At 31.8% G+C, this 22523-nt stretch overlaps 2 protein-coding genes across 8 annotated transcripts; one reads left to right on the top strand and one right to left on the bottom strand.

Moving 5' to 3' along the window:
- Positions 1-81: 81 nt before the first annotated feature.
- LOC141446676 (uncharacterized) lies at positions 82-2283 on the bottom strand. The gene is made up of 3 exons (XM_074113317.1): positions 2141-2283; positions 1775-2044; positions 82-1027 (listed from the first exon to the last, which is right to left on the bottom strand). Exons 1-3 carry the CDS (start codon positions 2141-2143, stop codon positions 728-730), a joined length of 573 nt encoding a protein of 190 aa, XP_073969418.1. The 5' UTR covers positions 2144-2283; the 3' UTR covers positions 82-727.
- A 1997-nt stretch (positions 2284-4280) lies between these two features.
- On the top strand, positions 4281-21429 carry LOC141446656 (E3 ubiquitin-protein ligase Topors-like). Of its 7 annotated transcripts, XM_074113270.1 has the most exons (12): positions 4281-4526; positions 6413-6666; positions 7353-7531; positions 7689-7964; positions 8689-8826; positions 9897-10065; positions 10450-10722; positions 11434-11834; positions 12414-12814; positions 20498-20578; positions 20686-20737; positions 21341-21428. In XM_074113270.1, exons 2-9 carry the CDS (start codon positions 6454-6456, stop codon positions 12802-12804), a joined length of 2040 nt encoding a protein of 679 aa, XP_073969371.1. In that variant the 5' UTR covers positions 4281-4526; positions 6413-6453; the 3' UTR covers positions 12805-12814; positions 20498-20578; positions 20686-20737; positions 21341-21428. The 7 variants fall into 7 exon arrangements, with proteins under 7 accessions (XP_073969371.1, XP_073969376.1, XP_073969370.1 ...); XM_074113275.1 differs by lacking the exon at positions 20498-20578 and having other exon boundaries at positions 12417-12814; positions 21341-21429; XM_074113269.1 differs by lacking the exon at positions 20498-20578 and having other exon boundaries at positions 21341-21429.
- Positions 21430-22523: the final 1094 nt, after the last annotated feature.

Below are 22523 nucleotides of genomic sequence, written 5' to 3'. Positions count from 1 at the left end.
CAACAGTGAATTACAATTTTCTTAAGTCTTACATTCATTTCCATTGCTGTCACAAGGTACTTGATTTTTTAATTCACGATATAAACAGTAGACTCATATATTCATGACAAAGAATTTGAAGAAGTACATTTGACTAGTTTACTTGAAAGTGTAATTTATATACATATATAAGTATATAACAGCAGAATAGCGATTTAAAACTTACATATTTTTATTTCACAATGTTAGGCCTACATTTTGTTTACCATTATGTGAATTTGATTATGCTTATAACGCATTACAGATGACAACATAGAAATAACTGCTTGAAAGTTTACGGAATTGCATAGATATTGAATCTGTATAATTTGGACTAAGTAAATTAAAAATTATTTGAATAAATCGATTATGAAATCGTTGAAATGCTCGATAAATGAGGTGTTTTAAATTTTGAATTAATAAATTTTAATTTTATTAATTTTTTTTTTGTATTATGTCCAACAATAATACAAAGAAGTATGCTTTTCATTTTTAAATTAATGAACCACAGTTTCACTAAATACTTCATATTTACAATAAAATGTAAGCAATATGGTTGAAAAATTGTTTCTAGTTTGATATCTATTCTGAACAAAAATTAATAAAATAATAAATTCCTTTAATTTTAGATTTTAAATCAGCGATGAAATGATACTTGTAAAAGTGTGACAGATTATTAGCTTGATTTTAATATATAAAAAAATAACTTCTAGGCACTTGTAGATTTCTGTCTTTCAAAATGTTTTAAATGTATCCTAGCATGTTTTGCTAGATGGTCTGATCTAGAAAATCTCTTTGTACACAGTCGACAAGTATAAGGTCTGTGGCCGGAATGGGAACGAACATGTCTAGATAATTCATCACTTCTAGAGAAACGCCATTGACATCCTTCCCATAGACAAGCAAATGGTTTTTCGCCAGTATGTCGGCGTATATGTGAACGAAGATGCGAAGCTTTTGTATAGACCTTGTCACATCCGGCAAACCAGCAAGGGTATTCCTTGCACACCTGGGAAGGAGGAGAAAAAAAAATCATTAAATTTCTTTTTGTTCGTTTACATTATTATTCGGGTGTTTCTTAAACTAAAAACTTTAAAATTTAAAAACACCGATGGTTAACATTTTTTATTTTTAGTAAGGTGTAACAACTGTCTCGAACTGTTTTCTAAAACTATACTATTAATAGTAAAAGTACAAATTGTGCCATTAGTTGAGAAGTAGGAAAATAATCCATGATTAAGAAAGTAAAAATTCAACTCTTCAGATAAGTTAATGGTAAAAAAGTACGTTTAATTATTCATTTTTCTATGTGATTATCACCTCATTTTACATGGTTTGAAGAAAATGTACAATTCTTTATACTTTATTTTAGATTGTTTTACGTAGTTCGCAGTATGATTGGTAAAAATCTTATCTTACACGAATTTTGTTTTCACGACTTGATAAGGAACATTTCTATCGCGTAAATTGAGGAACTGAGTACACTGATTTTCTGTAAAAATTGAAAATGTTTCTTTAATTCAGATTTTAAACAACATTAGTAAGAACGTTAAAAATTATAGTAAAAAAGAAGTCGTTCCGAGTGTTGTTCAAAACAATTATTTATGCCTAATTAAGCTTGAATGACTTTGAATATAGAAAATTTTATTAAGATAGCAATTTTTCGCCTAGGAGGAAGTGAAAGAAAGTAAAGAACTTGTCAATATCTTAGAAGGTAATGTGTCTGTTGCCGATAATGAGGAAAAGAAATAATTACCTGCAGGGAATGTTGATTGGCCGTACGATGGATTTTATCTAAATCCAAAAAATCTACACCTAGAGTTAGTGAAGGTCTTAAGCCATCGGTCAGTTGGGCCGCACTTTCTTCAGCCAAATTCGCACAGGTTTCTGTACATAGTGGAGTCAGTAGCGGCACGTCCAGACTGAGCCCGTTGCAGACCAAGGTGCTGCGATCTATCCATTCAGGCGGCAGAAGTACATCCAACAGGTAATCCAAGTCTGCGTCACGTTCGTAACAAGCAAAATCCTTTGGGAACAGAGAAATAATAATTTTTTTATTCAAAAGGAATAAAATAATTGAACAGGTAACAAAGACAAAAAAAAAATTGTATCCTAATATTACCATTTTATTCTGTGATGCGATGTGGCGTCATGAAAAGCGAACACTAAAAGGACTCATTCTGGAAACTGAACAGATTTGTCTAATTTCTTAGATCCCCTGGGAATATCTGGCGTACATGTGTTTTGTACTTATCTCTTCGCAATGCCTCTGGGAGCCGTTCCAGGCACAAGCCCTTCTATCCATCATTTAAAAAACAAAGAATACAGATAATAAATTAAAGATACTTGGTTTACATGTAATCTGACATCTTTTTTGTCTAGTAAGTCTTCTTTTTAAGTAGAATTCAAAAAATGAACGACATTAACAGAGCCAGCATGCGATTTGGACGCCATCATAAAAAATTGTAATTCTATAAAACTTAGAACTTACTCTTAGATTTTACACACAAGTTATAACTATTTCTTCAACATTTGAATTTTAACTGACCCTTAATTTTTCAGTTTACTGACATTAACCCCATTCTATTTAATATTAATTTCTAAAGCGCGTAATTTCTGAAGTGCATTTTTTTTCTTGGAATCTCAGGTGACATCAAAATGTATTGTATTGGTAAAAATACCCAACATCGAAAATCTCTTCCAAAACAAAGTCTCTTAAGAAAAAGTAAGGCAACGCAAAATATATGCGTATATGCGTTTCACTCGACATTCTCTTTCCACTGATCTCGGCACGTTTTCTTCTGACTCCATTTGACACTTATTTACATCTTCGCACTTCATAGGGAAGCTTACTCTCAACGTAGCCCCAGTACAGTCATAAAATAATTGCCTTGAAAAAAAAAGTAGTTGAAACAAAAGTAATAGAATTACAATTGTTTTAAACAATTTATTGTATTTAGAGAAAATCGTTCGGACCACTTTCGTAAAAAGCTAAATAATCTGCCCAAGAAGAGCTACTTATCATAAAGGAATTTTAAGAATTTTCATTATATTATACTCGGAACTTTAACTACACATATAATTCATCTAAGATGTGCACAACAAAGTACGTCATAAAATGATTATTACAATGTGAAATTTCTAAAACGCATTGATGTTTTTTTTTTACTAATTAATTAATTTTTTTGAGGTATTTAAATTGATAAATATACTTTCGCGATTTTCAAATTTGGGATTTTTAGATTTTTTCACACAATTTTTTATTTAATTTTTAATCGTGAAAAATGTTTCCATACTTTCGTATACATTGCATAAAGTAGATAAACATAACTTTTTTTTAGAAATATTTGTTAAGAAAATTAGATTTAGACACTTCCGTTGGAATGGAAAGGTAAGCTACTTTCTAAAATATTATTCTTGAGTAATTAATGTATCACCTATTCAGTGTTACTGAGAAATAATAAATAAGCGCTGCGGATATACCGAGTTTAAAGCAAAACTCTTGAATTTTCAATCTTAATTAAGATGATTCATTTTTCATTTTACCACTTATTACAGTCAATGATGATTAAAAATGTAATTAATACCATTATTAATCACAGTAAGAGAAATTGACGTTAATGTTGATTTGATGCCAGATTTTTTTTTTTTAATACTTCCGTATTAACCGCTTGCCAATAGATAGATCTGTTAATTATATAGTATGATAGGGGATTTACTCCCAAGCCCAAGTCTGCGTTCTGCCAAAGACCTACAATTCCCGTGCCATCGCAGGACTTTTAAATTAACCAATTCTCTTTTAAACTGTTCTTGTACAGTAAAATTCGAGTTATCATTTCTTCACAGAGCGAACAGAATATTTCTATACAGGTACAACATTAAAAAGCGGCTCCAAAAGGTTTAAAAATTTTGGGGAAGCCTCCCACCATGCTAAATAATTCACAAATCGGATGGCGTACAGTTAATAGAAAATGCGTATTTTTTTTTATTGAATTATTGGGAAAATTTGTATTTTACCAGATGTTACTATGTTTTAGAGCATTGAAATTCTTTCTTTACTAATTTTAATATTTGACCTATCGTTATTAGGACATAAACAAATTTTGAGATCAATTCTTGACTTTATACGATAAAGTAATTGTAAAAATTTATTTTTGAAATTCATCCATAAATAATTTTTGCTTTAAATTTTTTAATATTGATAATTTGTGATATATTTGAAAAAGGAGTTACGTTGGTAGCTTTGTTACCACAATATCCTATCTGCTGCTTTAAACCTGATCCAGTAGTAGTGGTAGTAGTTAAATTTGATAAATGAATCGGTGAAATATAGTTATAATGAATTACGTTTATATTTATTCCGTTTGATTTATTTATTATGAATCGTGTACATTATTTTGTAAAAATAAATTGTAAATAATATATTATATGATTTGAGTTAATGGAATTTCTAATAAATGTTCAATTAAAAAAATAAATTGCTCTCTCTGGTAGTTCTTTCAACCTTGGTAAGTTGAATTTCACTGTTTATTTTGCTTTAATCATTTCAACTTTGCACTCGATTAATATCAGATTTTTTGATCATGATAAACTCGTGCCTTTTTTTGCAAAGGGAAATTATTTCCTTTAGGTAATTGTGAAATTTATTCAGTTTTGTTTATTTCGTGACAATATTTGGGAATATTTTTTTGTTGTAGTAAATATAGTGCTTTTACACATGTGGCATAGTTGAACCTGGTAGGTCATTGTAGGTGTGATTTTTCTTTGAATAAATGTATAAATATCATTTTATATTGTCAGGTTGATTTGTAATTGTTTGTTTTATAATAAATTCTGGTGCCCTTCCCTATGCTGCAACCTTTCGAAAAGCATATCGAAGTCTAGGTTGTAGGTTAGTTGGTTTAATATTGCATCTTTCCTGCTAAATAGAGTTGGAAGTATTCCTTGATGCACTTATCTTTTTTAAAATAGTTAAGTTATTAATCCATGAAACGTTTTAGTGAGTACTACTTAACCTTGTTTACGAATCTTTACAATCAAGTTGCTTCCTGGATAAGAAAGACATTAATTCCTTTACCATACATTTTTGACAATTTCTTCTGGTTCCTGGAATAATATTGTAAAGCTTGTCATTTGCGTTCTGGTGCATTTTCCAATGTGCTACACCGATTGGTAGTTGGACTTGCATCTCGCCTAAAATAATAGGCATAATAATCTTTACTTCCATTAATGCGTAGAACGGGCTCAAGGTTTACGACTTTAAAGAGCTGAAGGAAATATGCAAAAGCTGGTGTCCCAACTTACATCTGCTCTACTATTCGTTGAACTAAAATTTCTTAAAAGCAGTATATTTTCTTGTAAGAAATTTTTTTTTTTTTTGTAGAGGTCAGGAACACCTATCAGAAAATAGATTTACCTTTCATTTTATGCAGGAATGATTTGACAATATTCAATCTTTTCATTCTTACAAATTCTACTTCCTAATTTTTCAATTATTACTGACCTTAGTTTCTCTTAATGGCTTTCCCACTCTAACTAGATGTTTGCTGCACTAAATAGACAGACTCATTTGGTTAGTATTTCGTTTTGCGTATTCAAGTTAATATCAACTCTCTTTTCTTGAGATTCACATGTATGATTATTTCATGTAGTTAATATCATACGCAATTATGACTAAATTGAGGGCTAAGATAAGGAGCAAAAGATGGATGATTTACAGAAATACTGTTCTTGTTTGATTTTTTTTTAAACATACTAAAACTATTTAAATGTTCTGTCGGTAACAAATCATAAATCTGCAAGATTACAGTACGTTCCGTTACGAAAGGCAAGAAATGGGTAGTAAAAACTAAGCTAAATTGAAGTGAATATTATGAAAATGATATCTTTGTTATTGTCCAGCTAGCAGATCCCAGCTATGTGCCCAACAGATTAATATTAACTATAAATTTAAGAAAGGCAATATTTTGACATTTTCATCCTCATTTTTTGTATAATTATTAATATAAAATGTAAACATGAGAATATACTGTACACCCTTAACTTAATTTAAACATTATGTATTTGATTAATATATTGTAATGTTAATTTGTTAGAATTGGTATATGAGTTTTGCGCACATCGTATTGCTAAATTTGGGACTAGCTCGTTATATATGTACATATAACCTCACAAACCTGCAATTTTTGATTGAGTCTCAGCTCTGTCTTCAATAGAGAATAATAAGATCTTCTATAAAAGTGATTTAACTTCGAAGATGAGACTGATTAATGATTGGGTTGCTTTTTTTTTTTTGGTCTTGAGAATAAAAACCAAAACTATTTCTAGTTAAAAATCACATTAACTGAAAGTATGTAACCTTTTTTTTTAATGATTCTTTTCTTTCTGTCTTTAGGTAGACCAATTGGGAAAAGATTGTTGTGTAAATAGAAGAACATGAGCGACAGTGAAACGAAGGTGATAAATTCTTCAGTGACCAGTTCACTCAGAATGTCCCCTTCGAGGCAGAATATTAAAGCGGAAAGCGTGGAGAGGCCGCCTTCGCCGGAGACAAATTGTGCGATTTGTCTAGAAGAATTGCGCAACAAATCCTATACGAACACTTGTTTGCATCAATTTTGCTTTCATTGTTTACTTGAATGGTCTAAGGTAAGGTCTATTTGATTTAATCAATTTTTATTACTTTGGTGTAATTCAAAAATTTCGTTTCTTTTTCTATGCTCTGTTGGCGTTGAGCATGGCGTCCTTAAAATGAAGTCTTTCGCTGTGGTAATTCAGTGCCACAAACTTTGCCGACACCTTTGCTCCTGTTTCCCATTGCAATACTTTTTTTGGCAAACAGTACTTACCGGAATGATGTGCCGGTATTATTGCAGTTTTGCTAGACTCGATCGTTTGCAATACCAAAACGGAAATCTTATTTTCTATGATTTTATCGTCACTGCACGCATATATTTCTCATTTCTGTCCGGTTTTTTTCTTTTAATCCTTTTAAGAGTTTATCAGTTTGGAGTTTAGGTGTTCAATTTCACTTCCAATGCCTAGAAAGCATTATATATCTGATATTTCAAATTAGCATAGCAACTCAGTTTCAAAAGATATTTTGTTTCTGTTCGGATAGTCAGGCTGTGCTGAAGGCACTAAATTCTTGTGTCTCCACCTGGAAGTTGGGAGTAGAATGTTCCAGGAGACTAGACAAAGTTTCTTTCCCCTTTCTTGAAACAAATAATAATCTCGGCATTGGTCTCTTTGCCCTTTTGTAACTTTAACATACTTCGTTGGTTCACTACACAAAGTCCTTAAGTTGTTTAGAGTTGTTATTTTTGCCTGCACAGGTAAAACCTGAATGTCCTCTATGTAAGCAAGGATTTTCAAGGATATACCATAATATTAGATCGAATGATGATTACGATGAGCATATTTTAGAACCACCCATGCCTCCACCACCTCTAGATCCACATATTTTCATCAATGTTGCTTTTCAACGACACAGATTTCGCTATAGGTATGTAAGGTAATAACTATTAAAAAAATAATTCATAATTATTATTGTAATAATTATGTGAATTATTAATTAATGTGAATTTATTACAGTATTTTTAATTAATAATCACTGATTGTACGCAAGAGATTCCTAGAAAATAGTTTAGCCATTGTTTTTCAAAAATTAGGTCAGCTTTAGGAGGATCGATGATGTGGTCAATCCAGGATATAGATCCTCTGTCGGTTAGTTCAAGTTGGGCTGCCAATCACAATTATCCGATCGATTATTCAGTAGCAGCACCAACTTCCCGACCAGTTAGACAAGGCGCTACAACCACAAGATCTGTTACTAGAAACCAAAGACTTGATCTGTCGGCGTTTAGAAGAAACGTGTATAGACAAGGATTGTGGGTGAGGCCAGGGCAGGCATCTCGTTTCAGGGAATGTTCACCAGAGTTTTACAGGTATTTCTATAAATGTGTTTGTTAATTTTTTTTTTAATGCTAAGATGTGTTATTACTTCCATTTAAGCAGTAATAAAATATAGCCTTGACTACCAATAAAGAAACACGCTACCTTAATTTAAAATCAAGTCTAAACATGTTAATTAAATTCCATTTTTAAAATTAATTGGCAACAAGGCCCTTCTTGTTTACTCCAGCCTTTTCTTAGTCTGGACTCCTTTGTTACATAGTATATCATAGAATTGATTTATTACTAATAACTTTAAAGAATTAGGCCTCTACATACTGAATTCGAAAAATCATTTCCGGCACTAATTTGTCCAGAAATCTCTGATCGAATTTACTAATTAATTATTATGTTTTTCCAGATTTCCTGAAACTTGGCTACAACCAGTTTCTTTGTATTTTATTCCCGTACTTCCCAATATACCTAAAACCTTTAATTGCTACGTTTTGCCAATGTTGATGGTTTTTTTTATAAGCTGGGCATCCACTGGGAACTGCAGTTTTAAATGCAGCTTCAAAGTTCAATCTAAAAGCATGAAATCCACTCGACAACGAATGAACCTAAAATTTCTTAACGTCATTTTTTTTAAAAATTTTTCATAAGGAAATCAAAATTTTGGAGCAATCTCTTCAATTGCATTAGTTAGTGATGGTGCCTAATAAAAAAATTTAACATTTTTTCTATTTCGCTTCTGAATAACTTGTCTTTTTTCTTCAGACTAAATCCTGCTCAAACTCATCGTCTGGTGCCGTGGTTGACTCGTGAACTAAATGTGCTGTTGGACATGCAATACGATACTCATACCGTCTGTCAAGATGTAATCAATCTCATTTTAACAAATCACATCAATAGCAGGTAAGGAATGGATAAAATGGACTCTTGAATTTAGAAATCTCAGTTTTAATATTCTGCGACTATTTAGTAAAAGTTCTGAAATTTTTATAGTTTTTATTACTTCATAAACTTTGAAATCCACTAATTTTTTTTTGTTTTAAATAACCGCAGTCTTTAGGGCCTAAGTTTGATTTTAAAGCAAAGAAATGTACGGGTTATAATGTGAGCTTGAGATATTATGAGAGCTTAAGTCGTGTGAGGGTTCTTTCTGACATTTCTTGAGAAACCAGCATAGCTATTAGGTATTCTCGAAACATTTAATTACATACTAGCCAGTGTTGAAGACATGTTAATCAAGAAAAGGACGAATTTCAGTGTTAACCCCATTAATCCTGGTCCATTCCTTATCCAACACAAATCGGTTGTGATGTAGAAGATCCTTTTGGTCCCACAGAGGTTTATTTAAAGAAAAACTACACCAATAAATGCAGCAATATCCATTTTAACCTTTAAAAACTGAGCACGATGATCAGGGCCGGATTTTCCTATAGGCTAACTAGGCTTCATCCTAGGGCCTACATTCAAATTGTTAGCAAAATTAAAATTACACTATTCTAAAAACAGTGAACATTAAAACACTGAACCGAAAATAAGGAGAAATTCTACGCATATGACTAATAAACGAACATAAAAATGTATTGGTTAAGATCAACGCGTTCGGCTTATTGGGTCTGTTCGTTTGTAAGAGGGCCTCATAAGTGGAATAGCCTAGGGTCTCTTTTCATCTAAATCCGGCCCTGGCGATGATCAAACACGTCATAACGCGTTGCTCTACTCTCACTTGGTAGCGTTGCTCTATCTTCGCTTTGCTCCCCACTATTCGCGGTCCCATGTATTTGTTTTTGCAGCTTAGCTCTTCGCTATCATCGCAGCTTTGCTCGCCGCTCCACTGTGTTTCCAGCCTAAAACTTTCAGATACCAACTAATCATAAAACCTTTCAGTTCTAGATTAAAACATTTTCTTAAAAAAACAAAAATTCTTTTTGGAAAATGTTTTTTTTCCCGAACATGAGTTTTGATTTGTTTTCTAGTGTGTTCCATCGCGCGATGACGTTTTATTTAGGATCAAGAGCCGAACATTTTATACACGAATTTTACCATTATGCCATATCTCCGCATGATATGAACGCTTACGATGCTGTTGCACAATATGGCCAAGTCGGCAGAGAATTCTCCTCAGAAAGTGATTCAGATGTTGAGGTAAGCTATTTCATTATTATTACATTTAATAATTTAAGTAAAAAAAAAAAAAATACTGGCTAATATTTGTTTGATGTAAAATTAGAGATGTTTCTTTTACCAAAAGACATCACTTCATTATCTCAAAAGTGGACCCACATTTGGTTCTATAACCACACTATATAGGGTGCGAAGTGTTAAATAAAGTGATTCTAGAACTTCATGTCTGTGTTACCATCGTATGATTCTTGTAGTTTGTTGTGGCTACAGTAAATTGGAAAGGACAGCTTAAAAGCTCGGTACTTTGCTACCAATTTTAAATTAAAAGAAAAATATGTATTAGAGATTTAATCCTGTCACTAAACAACAACCATTCTTTAATATCAGTTTGTAATTATATTTTAGATGTTGAATCTACCCGAACCATTAGTTAACTTAGATTTGACAACTGCGCCCGGGCCATCTGGATTACAGCAACCTCCAGTAGCAGCTGCTGCAGTACCTGAGCCGTCGTCGTCGTCATCGCCGCCGGAACCGGTACCGCAACCTTCATCCAACAACGTAGAGAACTATATAGTCATAGAACTTTCAGATGATGAGGACCATAGGAATGCCCAGTCAGATTCAGACGTTGAAATTCTTTGTCAAGTTCCGCCTAGACATCTGAGAACACCTGAGGTACAACCACTTTCTTCTTGTGTATTTCCGGATAGTTTGAAATTAGTGTGTATAGTTCCAGAAGGATGTGTTAAGTCCGACTTATAAAAAAAAAATATATATGCAGATATATGCCTTTTAATTACTGCAATTCACAAAATTACATTTTCCTCTATCTTGGAATTTTTAATAATTAATGTATGCAGTTAACTTTAATATTAAACATTATCTATTTATTATAATAGATACTGACGTGTATGTTACAAACCAGTGATTGGCTAAACTAGTGGTTGTCGAGCCTTACTCGATTGCGGAACACATTGCTCGTAATATTATTCATGTGAAACACAAACTTAAATAAAGTTAAGTAATATGTGTTGGTGTGTTAGTGAGTAATTTAGGAAGGAAATAAAGCAGTATCAAGTTACCATAGGTTGTTGTAGTAATGTGTGAAGTGAAAAATTGTTACACCATATGGATAGTTCTTAAAAAAAGCTATCAGTATTTTGTCTCAATGAATAAAAAAAACTTTTTAAATTCAATAGGCGACCAGATTTTGTCACTAATGTGTAAAGTTTCATTAAATAATTCATTCTTAATACAGCAGTTAATGTAAAGACTACCTGCTGTTATTTTTGCTAAAAATATGATTGCGTTTTAGCACAAAAAATAAATGAATTCGAATTAAGGAATTCGAAAATTTGTATTGGCACTCATATTTTCATGTTGTAGGTGATAACAATTGAATCTGACAGCGAAACCGACATAGAAACTGTTGAGCCCAAATCGGAGCCAAACTCCATTCATTACGATGTAGTCTCTTCCGGTGATGAAACGGAAGAACCGGAAGAAGATGAAATTGAAGAAGCAACTGCAGCTGAAGAATGCACTTACGTACCTCATCAGCCTAGAGATTGCCAGTGCCCGTTGTACGATAATTGTCCGTACAGTCGGGAAGTACATCGTACGGCGGCACAGAACAGAAGGTCCTCCTCCTCGTATAAGAGAGAAAGTGAAAGTCTGTTCAGTTCTACTTTATCGTACACCAGTTCTACTACTTCTTCTTCTTCTTCCTCATCATCTTCAAGTTCATCATCTTCTCATGGAACTGAAGTGGAGGAATTTGATGTTAGGTAAGATGTGCTTCATTATTAAGGCCTCACTTATCACATTTGAATTTTGCTCAAGAGCGATTGAAGTACAAAAACATCGTTTCCTCTTTGATTATCGCCCTATGTATACTTGTTCCCTCTAAGCTCCTTAAGGTAATTTAATTATTTACTAGAACCGTAGACAGAAGTACTCTTAATAGAATTTTTGTGGGAAAATGTTTTCCAATAGGTTCTAATTAAGTAAAGAAAGTTTCGAGAAAATCTCACAAAACGGAACATTCGTTCCAGAACAGTGTAACTTCCGTTGAGCGGAATTCGTGGTGGCACCTAAGCGATATACCAAATTTGAATTTTCTGACATTTGTGAGTTACATATACCCCTCATACTCACTAATTGCAGAAACTTAATTTTTCATTTTCAAGGAATCTCAAAAAGAATATCTACGGCGTAAATTCAGAATAGAAAGTGTATATTGTTAGGCTGTAATGCCCACAGAATGCTAGCAACCTTGAAGAAGTAGCCAATCCGCCACCTTAATTCTCAAGCAGAATCCGACGCGCATTAATGTACACATATATATTTTTTATTTTATTTTACAGCAGCACTGCCACTACAAGCCGTGGTACTACATCTTCCTCAACTAGACATAGACACAAGAAATCCTCAGTATCCAGCAAAAAGAAGTCTTGTAAGTCAAGAAGTCACTTGAAACGGAAAAGAACGCATAAATGTAGAAGGGGAAGGGAACGAAGCAGCAAGGAAGAAGAGACTCCATTGGCGGCCAGCACCACCGAAGAAACCAGTTCCTCCGACGATATTTACGATAGTAATAGTAGTTCCGTAGAAAAGAAGAGGAAACTACCATCACGGCTGAAGAGTATCGTACTGAAGGTGGACAGATCATCTGCATCGTCAAAACCGTCCACATCGAATTCATCATCGACTCGATACCTGCGAAGAAGAGATTCCACCTCTGAAACGGATGAATAACACCTTGGTGGTATGTTTATTAAAAACATTATCATTATTATTCTTTTCAAATTTTTTATGTACTGCATAGTTTTACCATATTTCGTTTTAGATGATAATAAAATTTAACCCTGGAATGAAACGCCGGAACTGTTAATATTTGGCTAAAAAAAATTGTGATCTTTTTTGATTGCGGAAATAGTGAGTTACGATAGGTAGTACCAACATGGGGCCCCCCACTTCAAACTTCCTAGTTCTTTCCCCCTGAGAGCTTACAATTCCAATGACCTGTGTCATTCATGTAAAATCTACATCTTTAACAGCATCTTTTCAATAAAATAAGATAAAAAAATATTACAGATTGATAATCGTGCTTTTTGCAGAACTAAACGCAAAATATAATCGGGTATCAGAAGATAAGATTGGGAATAGAAGGTATCAAATTTTTGATACTTCCTTCCTTCTTCTCTGAACTCTCTTCGTGACAAACCTCTTCAATTTAGTCCAGACGTTTTATTCAGTTCCAGTTTTTATTACTGGAATTGATTATTTTACTTGTTGAGCGTTTTAGCAAATTTTTATTTATAATTTGGTGTTTGAAATTCTTTTTTTAAAAACAAAACATATATTTTTTTCCCTCAAAATCCGTAGATAAAAAAAAAAGTTGTAATTATTCATTTGATTTTGTCCAGACTGAAGCCCGGTTTTTAATGGCGAGAACAACATTTTTTGGCTTTAATTGTTATGTTTGTAATGATTTTTTTTTTAAATGTTATGGATGGGTTTTATGTCTGGAGAAAAAACTAAATGAACTATTCATACTATCTTAAGATGTGATTGTAAAAAAATTGTAAATCAAAACTTTTCGGAAGTATTTTGGGCATACGGTGATGGGTATGAGTCCATCCGATGTTTGTATTTTGTCCTTATTGACATAACTTGGATTAGAATGTGTATTTGGAATATTTTTGAGAAATGATTTAAAGACAATTGCCCAAATTGGAGGTAATTTGTTTTACAAAACAGGGCAAAGACACCAAGTTTTTGCTGTTCGTCCAAGGTAAAGGAATGGGCCTGGTCAAATGTTTCAGAGTAGCAAACGAGAGTGACAAAAATTTGAAAAAATAAACGAATAGGACTCTAAATTAATTTTTTTTTTAAAAAAGTCAACAAACCATTGTGGACTCAATGAAGGGGCTTGTAGCGAGGCTGTCAGAATGGCAACAAATCAAATTATTGAATTTTCTATTTTATTTTTATAAAACTGAAATTTTGAATTAGAGACAAACTGTTAATTAATTTTTTTCATAAATTGCTATATACACTAAATAATGTAAAAAAGCGCTTATCAATGTGGAGTATTTCACATATTTTCTCATCCAATTTTTAAAAATTGTAATAAATATTAAACCAGTTGGAATTATTTGAAGACTTTTTTTGAAGTTTTGCTAGAGTACTTCATCTATTTATATCTGTACTTCGGAGGGAAAAGGCACCATGTCCATTTTTTTCGATTTTCAGATTTTGGCATCATTTTACAAATTTCTTGTTGCTCTTTCTAGAGGTGTAAAGCACTAGGTCCTATGTTCAATATTAAGCGATTTGTGTGTTTTTAAAAAGCACCATGGTACTTCATTACTTAAGGGTAAAAGCCACTACATGGGCATAAATGTTTTCACAATGGAGATCAAAATAAAATATTTTAAAATATGGGAGTTAAAGTGGCCATACCAACTATAATAATTACGGTGAGAAGTACAGGAAAGAGTACAACCGGAAAAGTGGAACAAAAAATGAATTTGGAAAAATATCTTCATTTGGCTCCCCTGGAAAATTTACTTTTTGTGACATGGAGCCTTTTCCCTCCGAGGTACAGATATATATATATATAGAGTAATCGGAGGTGGTAAAGTTTCAGTTTTGAAATTAGTTACTATGAAGACTAGTAATTGGGTGTGGTGCCTGGCCATGTTGAGCCCACAAAATATTTATTGTGGAATTAATTCGTACGTAATCAATTTTCGTACGTTTAAGTTGAAAAAAAAACATAAGCCTATGAATAAATTTAGTATTTCTACTCTCAAGGTTGGCGATATACTTATTCAGTGAATAATTTATCAAAAATAGTTGTAAGTGATAAAATTAAAGAAAGTTCCATAAAAAGTTCGATACTTATCTACTAAAATATCGTTAGATCTTGATTATTTGCACACACTGAATAAAAAAAGAAAAAAGTTTTTATAATTTTATTATCCACAATTAATAGTAAAAGATGGAATTTAATCGACTTTTTGATCTGCTGTTTTCTTATAACTTATATTACATGCAAGAAAATATTCAAAGAAAATGCATTGAGATTTATTGTTAATATTTATTCAGTGTTTAGAATTTTTTAAACAATCGCATAATCCATTGTTAAAAAATATTTATTGTTCATAGACAATATCTTAAAATACCTAAGTGTTTTTTTTTTTTTAAAGACATAAAAATATTTTCTCTATTTGATGTAAGATGAACAATATTTTAAGGAGAAGTTTTCCTAATTGTGTATTGATGGCCGGGGAGATTAGAAAGTTCTTTATTGCCAAAAAGAAAAACTTCTGGCGAAAATTTTGTAAATAACGTATATATAATATTTATACATAAATATATTTAGCGGATTTTCTTGGTTTGTTTTCTTTTTTCGTTTTGATTAAGAAATGTACGTGCTTTAGAGAAGTATATAGGCTATTATTTTTGTAATTAATGTTTTATTATATTAAATTTAAGTGCTTGATTTCCATACTGTTCTCTTTTAATCTTTGCAAAATAGAAACGAATGTTGTGAAACAGCTTTCGGAAAGGGCCTCTTGCATTTTAGTGCCGCCCTGGTATGGCCCTATCTGTCATAAACTATTACCAGAGTAACGAAGATCCTACTAAATTCTTTTTCCCCCCACAGGATTCGATAGTATTCGGGGAACCCTAAGCCAAAGAGTTTTGGGCCCTCAAAATGTTTATTTGAATCTTTTCTGGCCCTTTCCATTACGCGACGTCAAGGGATAGCCCTTAACAAGAAGGCAACTTTTTTTGGTGATGGTGAAAGCGAATCACTTATTCCAGTGCCTTTATTTAAGTCTTCACTATCAGCTCTGCCACTAATCAGTTTCTAGATCTGTCACTTGTTCTTCCTATGTAAAACTAATTTATGTCAATAATTGAAAAGATACTACCTTCCAAAGATTTTTTTTTACACTTGAATAAATGAAATAACACAAGAAATAGAATCTCGCGAGTTTTTCTTTGTGCTTTTCTTGGAGTAGCCAGTGGTGAATCCAGAACGTCTTTTTTGATGGGGGGGGGGCAGGAAATTTATTATAATGCGGAAGTGACTTGGAAATGGTCAGTGCACTCCACTGGATCCAACACTTTTTTGATATTGTCAGCAATAATATTGAATACAATGATTTGATGATGATTTGGATTAAGGACATCCTAATGGAAACGCGGAAATTATTGTCAGTATTGTCACGCTTTGAACTTATCTATTTGCGAGTTCTTCGTTTACCAGACCATAGTTCCATAAGACACTATTGGTTGGTTATCCACCTGGGGGGGTCATAGAACCCAGGCCACCCTGTGATTTCTCACCTAAAACCTTATTCTACACACACACACACACCCAAGCCTTGTGGGTAATTCAAGTAGTGAATCCATGTAAACTTTGGTTGAAAAAAAATGGTTTCTAGTTAGTTTTTTTTAGCTCCCGTAACGAACTATATAGGTTAAAAGTAGTTCAGACATCTGCACCCTTCTCTCTCATTTAACCACGCTTTCACTTCCTTCCTGTGAGAACATCGTCAAAGAATGCATCTCTAAAGGAAGAATATAAAGGAAACAATGGAGAAGGATGTTATGGGTGTAGCTGGAATGATCTCGAGGTCATTTTTCTTAGGCATCTGAAATTTGAAATAAATCCCCAAGTTATTTGTACCGTAAAATATAAATATAAAAAAAAGAGTCCAGGAAATGTATTATGTCTTCTTTATAAATTTAAAGCTCAACTTTTAAAATTTGTAGATGTATAGAGAAAAATAAATGTTAAACGAAAAAGAAACAAGCACATTGAACTGCATTTCATATTGCATAAAAAAATTGAAAATAATAATATTGTCTGGATGTAGTTAGTACATTTATATATTCATGTATAAATATTTGTTACAAATGTTTGTTGTAATGTTTTTAGACATTTAGATGTATGTCTATGACTTCTTATCGGTGGGAAAAAAAAATCTTTTATTGGTTTTAATGTGATGCTTGGAACACTACTTGTAATAAAGAAGAGCATTTAAGTAAGATAATGGGCTGGTGTAGATGTTTTTGAGGCTAGATGTAAATGTTTTATTGGCTAACAGCCACTCACTGTCTTCTACAACGTCATTAAAAAAAAAATCTAGGGCTCCGTTAATTGTCCAGTTGTTTGTACGAATATGTGGGTATGTGTGAGTTTGTTTTTTGTGTGCATGTGATGTCTTGTCTCTAGAAATACAGCCAAACTTTCGAAGCACCAATTAATCTGAACTAACAGCAAACAAAAATGTACTAAATAATGGTCTTGTTGAATGTTCTCACTACGTATTAGAGTAGGGTGTAACTAAGTTTGCGTTTTTTGGCAGATTCACTTAAATGAGTATTAAAAAAATAAGACCTACCAGTTTATTCTTCAGTCTATTGTTATGTTCACTTCACCCCGTCTTTGTACCTGTGATTTAATTCCTCTTGGAACCAAAAAAAATTCAATTCAACAAATTCCACGAAAGATCTGTAGAGGTGAAAAATTCTCGATATATCTTGCAATAATTTTCTGATCTCTAGTAAAAAATATTAACCACGCGTTAAATCTCGTCCACAAATGAAGTACGAAGAATACTTTAATTCGGGCTTTAAGCAGGATTATGAAGTTCATCGTGTAGCTCGCCCATCGGGAACCAACTTAAAGTGTACCACTTTCTTTTCAGCTGTCCACCAAAAATCAGAGTATCATCTCCGCAAATATTTTCTTCCGAACTGGCCCATTTACAGATTTTTGGTTTTTAAAAGTATTCCTAATTTTCATTACAAGTAGCTGTCGTTTTTAAAAATAGAAAACAGCTTTTTAGATTTTCAAAAAAGAGTTTGATCCCCTTCAAGATGCTGTACCTTTGGCTGATGGGAAAATTCGTAAAGCCTATTCCTACAACATTAGGCATCATTGCAGTGTTAAGTATATGGCTACTTCCAGTTCCGTTGCCTTGTTTTACTTTCAAAATTCACATCTCCTTCCCCGGAAGTTGTTCATACAAATACTAGGCAAAGCATTAACCCCCTCAAATTTATAAGTATGTAAAATTTAAGCAATTCTTGTTAAGCTTTTTTTTTAGAGCTTTTTATATAATTTTGTAGATCAAGTCAGTCGGCCAAAGCTCTGCTAAATAATATTATATATATATATATATATATACATATAGTATAATATATATATACTGAAAGCTGAATATTAATCCGAACATGGCTCCTAATTTGGTAGTGGCAACATCCTGAAAAAAATAGGCATTATTTTACTGTTTTTACTACTAAACATTAAGTGGCGAAAGTATATTAACAACATTTTGTTTATATTTGCAGTTTATATTCAATTAATTGGAAAAAATAAAGAAGCGGAGACTTTTGTTACACCCTACTAGCAAGGAATTTCGAGTGTTGGTGCAGTCTATTTGATTTGTGCAATATTCTCTAGCAAATGACCAAAACTATGCGTTCACAAAGTTAGAAATTTAAAAAATTTAATAAGAAAAATAAGTCAAGCATTGAAAATGTTCATTTTTCCACCCGTAACTGCGACCGCCCCACAACACTTTTGTATGTCGTTTTTTTTTTTTTTTTCACCAATTGGGGGCTCCACATAATATATTTTCAATTTTAAAATTGTATGTTTCCACCGCCACATCAACAGTGCACGTTGATGCACCTCAAAGAAGTACCTCAGGTGAATGCATTCCAAACCAATCCGCCAAAAAAATAGAGCGATATTTATTGTTCAAGTTAAAGTGTCGTATTTTTGTATATATATTTTTAATTTATTTTCCTAATTTTTGGTTCTTGTTTTGAAAACATGAATTGCCAACTAAAATATGTATATGATACACTCAAATTTAATTTCTAAAATTTTTGTAAATATTTTTTTGATAAAAAAACAAACAAACAATACCTCTTGGTATTTAATTTGTGTTAATACTTATTTCAGATTTTCAGATAATTTTATTTTTATTTTTTTGGTTAAATTACTTTAAACATGTGTATATTATTTTATTAAATTGTAAAATAGAAATTATAACATTGTGTTGCGCAGTGATAATAGATAACGAAATAATTCCTATTAAATACTTTTATTAAAATAGTAAAATATTGCTGTAAAAGTGAGATTTCTATTTTATTTAAAGTATGCAATAAAACAATATTTATAATTTATAAAAAAAAATTATTTTTATTAATTTGATTTGGGGGGGGGGGCTTTCCTATTAAATAGGGTGAGTGCTATTATTTTACTTTCTTTCTCTTCTTTTTTTTATACCAGAGAAAGTACGATGATCGTGTCAGTTTGATTACTCATAAAGTGAAATTAATGTTTAATGTTTGTGCTTACCTGTTAAGGGGATATTTCAAAAACGGGAAATTTTTAGAATTCACACACTTGGTATTTTGTTTCGGCAGTTGGTACCTCGCTTCTTATACTGTTTTCGACTGAAATCCGTCTCAGCCGGGGAGGGCGATTTAACAGATGTGAATTTTTCCAAGATTTTTTTGCGAATTTCTAGAAAAGACCTCCCGATTTTTTTTTTTACTTGAAACTTGAAAGTTTAAGACTTAACTTTTACTTGAAACTTTTGTTTTTCGGTAAAATTCTTACAAGGTTTTCTTCTAGTTTAGGGAAAAACGATATTTCCTTCTAAAGTACCATTTTATTATAATTTATTGTTCTGTATCCCACCTATTATTAATTTAATAGCTTAAAATGTTACACTAAATTACCCATTTTGAACAACATTGGTCGACTGTGGAAATACCGCTTTACCGGAATTTCAGTTTACTAAATAAACGTGTGCTATCACTTTTAATTGTAATTTCGTTCATAGAACGAAATAAATAATTTTTTTTTAAAAAAAAGGAAATAACATGTAGCCTCGTAAACTTGTGTCACTACTTTGAAGGCTTTGTAGTTACAAAGTTAGTCAAATTCGAAATCTGTAAGTCTTGTTACGACAAAAAGGTCGTGTCAATTATGTCACAACACTCCACAGTTTTTATTTTTAAAGAAATTTTGGCATAACTATATTTTGAGAAAAATTAAAAAACTAAAATCTTTTTTCATCGTGCATATTTTTTGAAACAAAAACATTACAACCTTATTGTTTACAGTTTTTTTTTTTTATGAATATAACAAAAAAAAAATCAGCTGACAAAATTTAAACAATAAAATACCGTACACATTAAATATTTATTGAATAACAATGATTTTTTTTTTTTATATATAAATAAATGGCTTGAGGTTTTTGTTTAATTTCATGATTGTTGATCAAATAATCCATAATTTTTCTTATGTTTTTACGTTCAAAGTTGTGAGTAAAGCAAAAAAATTGTATTATTAAGTCAGCAATTGCAACACCAATGGCCAACTAATTTACTTACGTTTTTTAAGTGTGATAACAACAAAAAACAATTGATGTACCAAACAATATTCAACAAGCGAAGATGAGATATTTATTGAATATTGATTTGTGTAAGGTAACTTTTGTAGATTTATTTTATTTTTTTGAATGAAATAACTGATTGAATTTTAAATATTTTTTTTAATGGTGTTTTTTTTTGTTTTTTTTTTTTTTAAAGAAATTGTGTACACCTCTTATTTGTGTGCAACATGGACGAACTCTCAGTACAGGTAATATTTTAATTTTTCATGTTTAATTTTAAAAGTACAGTTCAAAATACAGCAACCATAAAAAAAAAAATAGATGACTGAAAATTGAAATGAAATTCGTGAAACTTACTGCTAGTTAGGTTAACCATTCTCTGGATCTCTTGTTGTACATGCTTTTTTGGTTTTTTCCTTGGTAATGAATTATGTCACAAGTGATGTTCATAGAGATTTTTAAACACTTTACCCTCACTCATTAGCCCTAATTTAGTTAACTTTTAAAACTGTTAATATGACTAGCGAAGAGTGAAGATGATGAGTGAAATTTAGTAGCAGTTAGTAACTCGTAACTTCCTTTTTCTTAGGCTCAAAGGATTATGAACATGTTCCTCCACTATTTAATATCAGAACTAACCCGTATCATAAAGTACCCATGTCAGGGTTTCTACATTAGAAGACAAAGGGTTCCTTAAAAACGCTTACCATTACCAACTGGTCCTAAACGGTTTCTAATGCAAACATCAGCTATTTTTTCTTTTTTTTAAAAAAACAAGCCAAAGATGTAAATTATTATCTTTATAAATCGTTTGGAAAAAATGAGGTTCATTACATTTTCATATGTTTCAGGGTTGTGTGTGGCCGAGGAAAATGAACAAGAACTTCCATCACCCACGTTACCATTGCACCAAATAGAAAAGGAATATGTTATTACACAGGTTGGAAATTTAATAGTTAATAGTTTACAAAGAATTGATTGTCAATCGCCAAATTGAAATGCGTCTTCTAACTTAGCCCTATTGTACATCGAACGTAAATTCTTGTTTTGACATGTCTGAAAGTTAAAATCCTATTTTTGACCCCATTATTTCAAAAATATTTTTTATTTAGTTTTTTAATTTTCACTGTCAGATATAATATGGTGATTGTTTCCGAGATCAAATTGCAGTTCTTTATAAATACTGATGTACTGCAAGACTCAGCAAGATTAGCTTTCGTATACTATTCTTTGAATCGATTTAAAAGCATATATTAGAGATAATAATTTCCTAAATGGATGGGAACAGCTTTGAGTGAATAGCACATCAGTTGAAGTATACTGATGTAAAACTATCTCATTTATAGAAATTCTAGAAAGTTGATTGCGGAAGTTAATAGAAAGTCGCGGATCTTCATGTCAATCCTTTCTTCTATCACTTACCGGAACCGGCAAACTGAAGAAAAGAAATAGCGTTTTTTGTACACAAACAAAAATGTTTACTATAAAACCCATTTCTCAAATTTATATTTAATTACTAAAGAATATTAATACAAATATTTCTTATTGTATTTCAGAGGAATTTATTACTTCCAAATGTAGACGAAGTTAAAGAAAACCTCAAGATTTGGTCCCAAATTACTTTAAAACGTCTAGAATCAATAGATTATGCTTTACTCATAACGAACGGTCTAAGCCAATCACAGGTGATATTGTCCAGAGTAAGATTGTCCACTTCCGATACACCAGCTTCAACTACTAACAAATTAACCAGTACGATCAACAGTTCCAGAGATGAGATCTATAAGAAATGGGATGTTATCAAGGAGAAACTACCGGCTTGGCAGCATGATATCGCCCATAAATTGCAGAGATTACAGGATTATATTAATAAGAAATTTCTAGATAAAAAAGAATAGAAGTTTTTTTTTTTTTATTCTTTCTATCAGAGTCTCTTTCGTTTTTCTGGAGAAATACACTGGATCGCACTGTAATTCTATTTATAAATTAAAACTAGTTTGTTTCATCTTTTTATTTATTAATTTAGATTTGCCA

This window comes from Rhodnius prolixus, unplaced genomic scaffold (genome assembly GCF_049639745.1).
Source record: "Rhodnius prolixus isolate KJV_2025 unplaced genomic scaffold, Rpr scaffold_7, whole genome shotgun sequence".
NCBI classification, from domain to species: domain Eukaryota; kingdom Metazoa; phylum Arthropoda; class Insecta; order Hemiptera; family Reduviidae; genus Rhodnius; species Rhodnius prolixus.
Note: the sequence above shows the minus strand (reverse complement) of the source record. Positions and strands in the feature narration are given on the sequence as shown.

Coding starts and splice junctions, on each gene's coding strand:
- LOC141446676 (XM_074113317.1), bottom strand. Junction 1,028..1,774: donor CCAATCAACATTCCCTGCAG/GTAATTATTTCT, acceptor CCTCCTTCCCAG/GTGTGCAAGGAATACCCTTG.
- LOC141446656 (XM_074113269.1), top strand. CDS start 6,454: ATGAGCGACAGTGAAACGAAGGTGATAAATTCTTCAGTGACCAGTTCA. Junction 6,667..7,352: donor GTTTACTTGAATGGTCTAAG/GTAAGGTCTATT, acceptor TTGCCTGCACAG/GTAAAACCTGAATGTCCTCT. Junction 8,827..9,896: donor ACAAATCACATCAATAGCAG/GTAAGGAATGGA, acceptor TTTGTTTTCTAG/TGTGTTCCATCGCGCGATGA.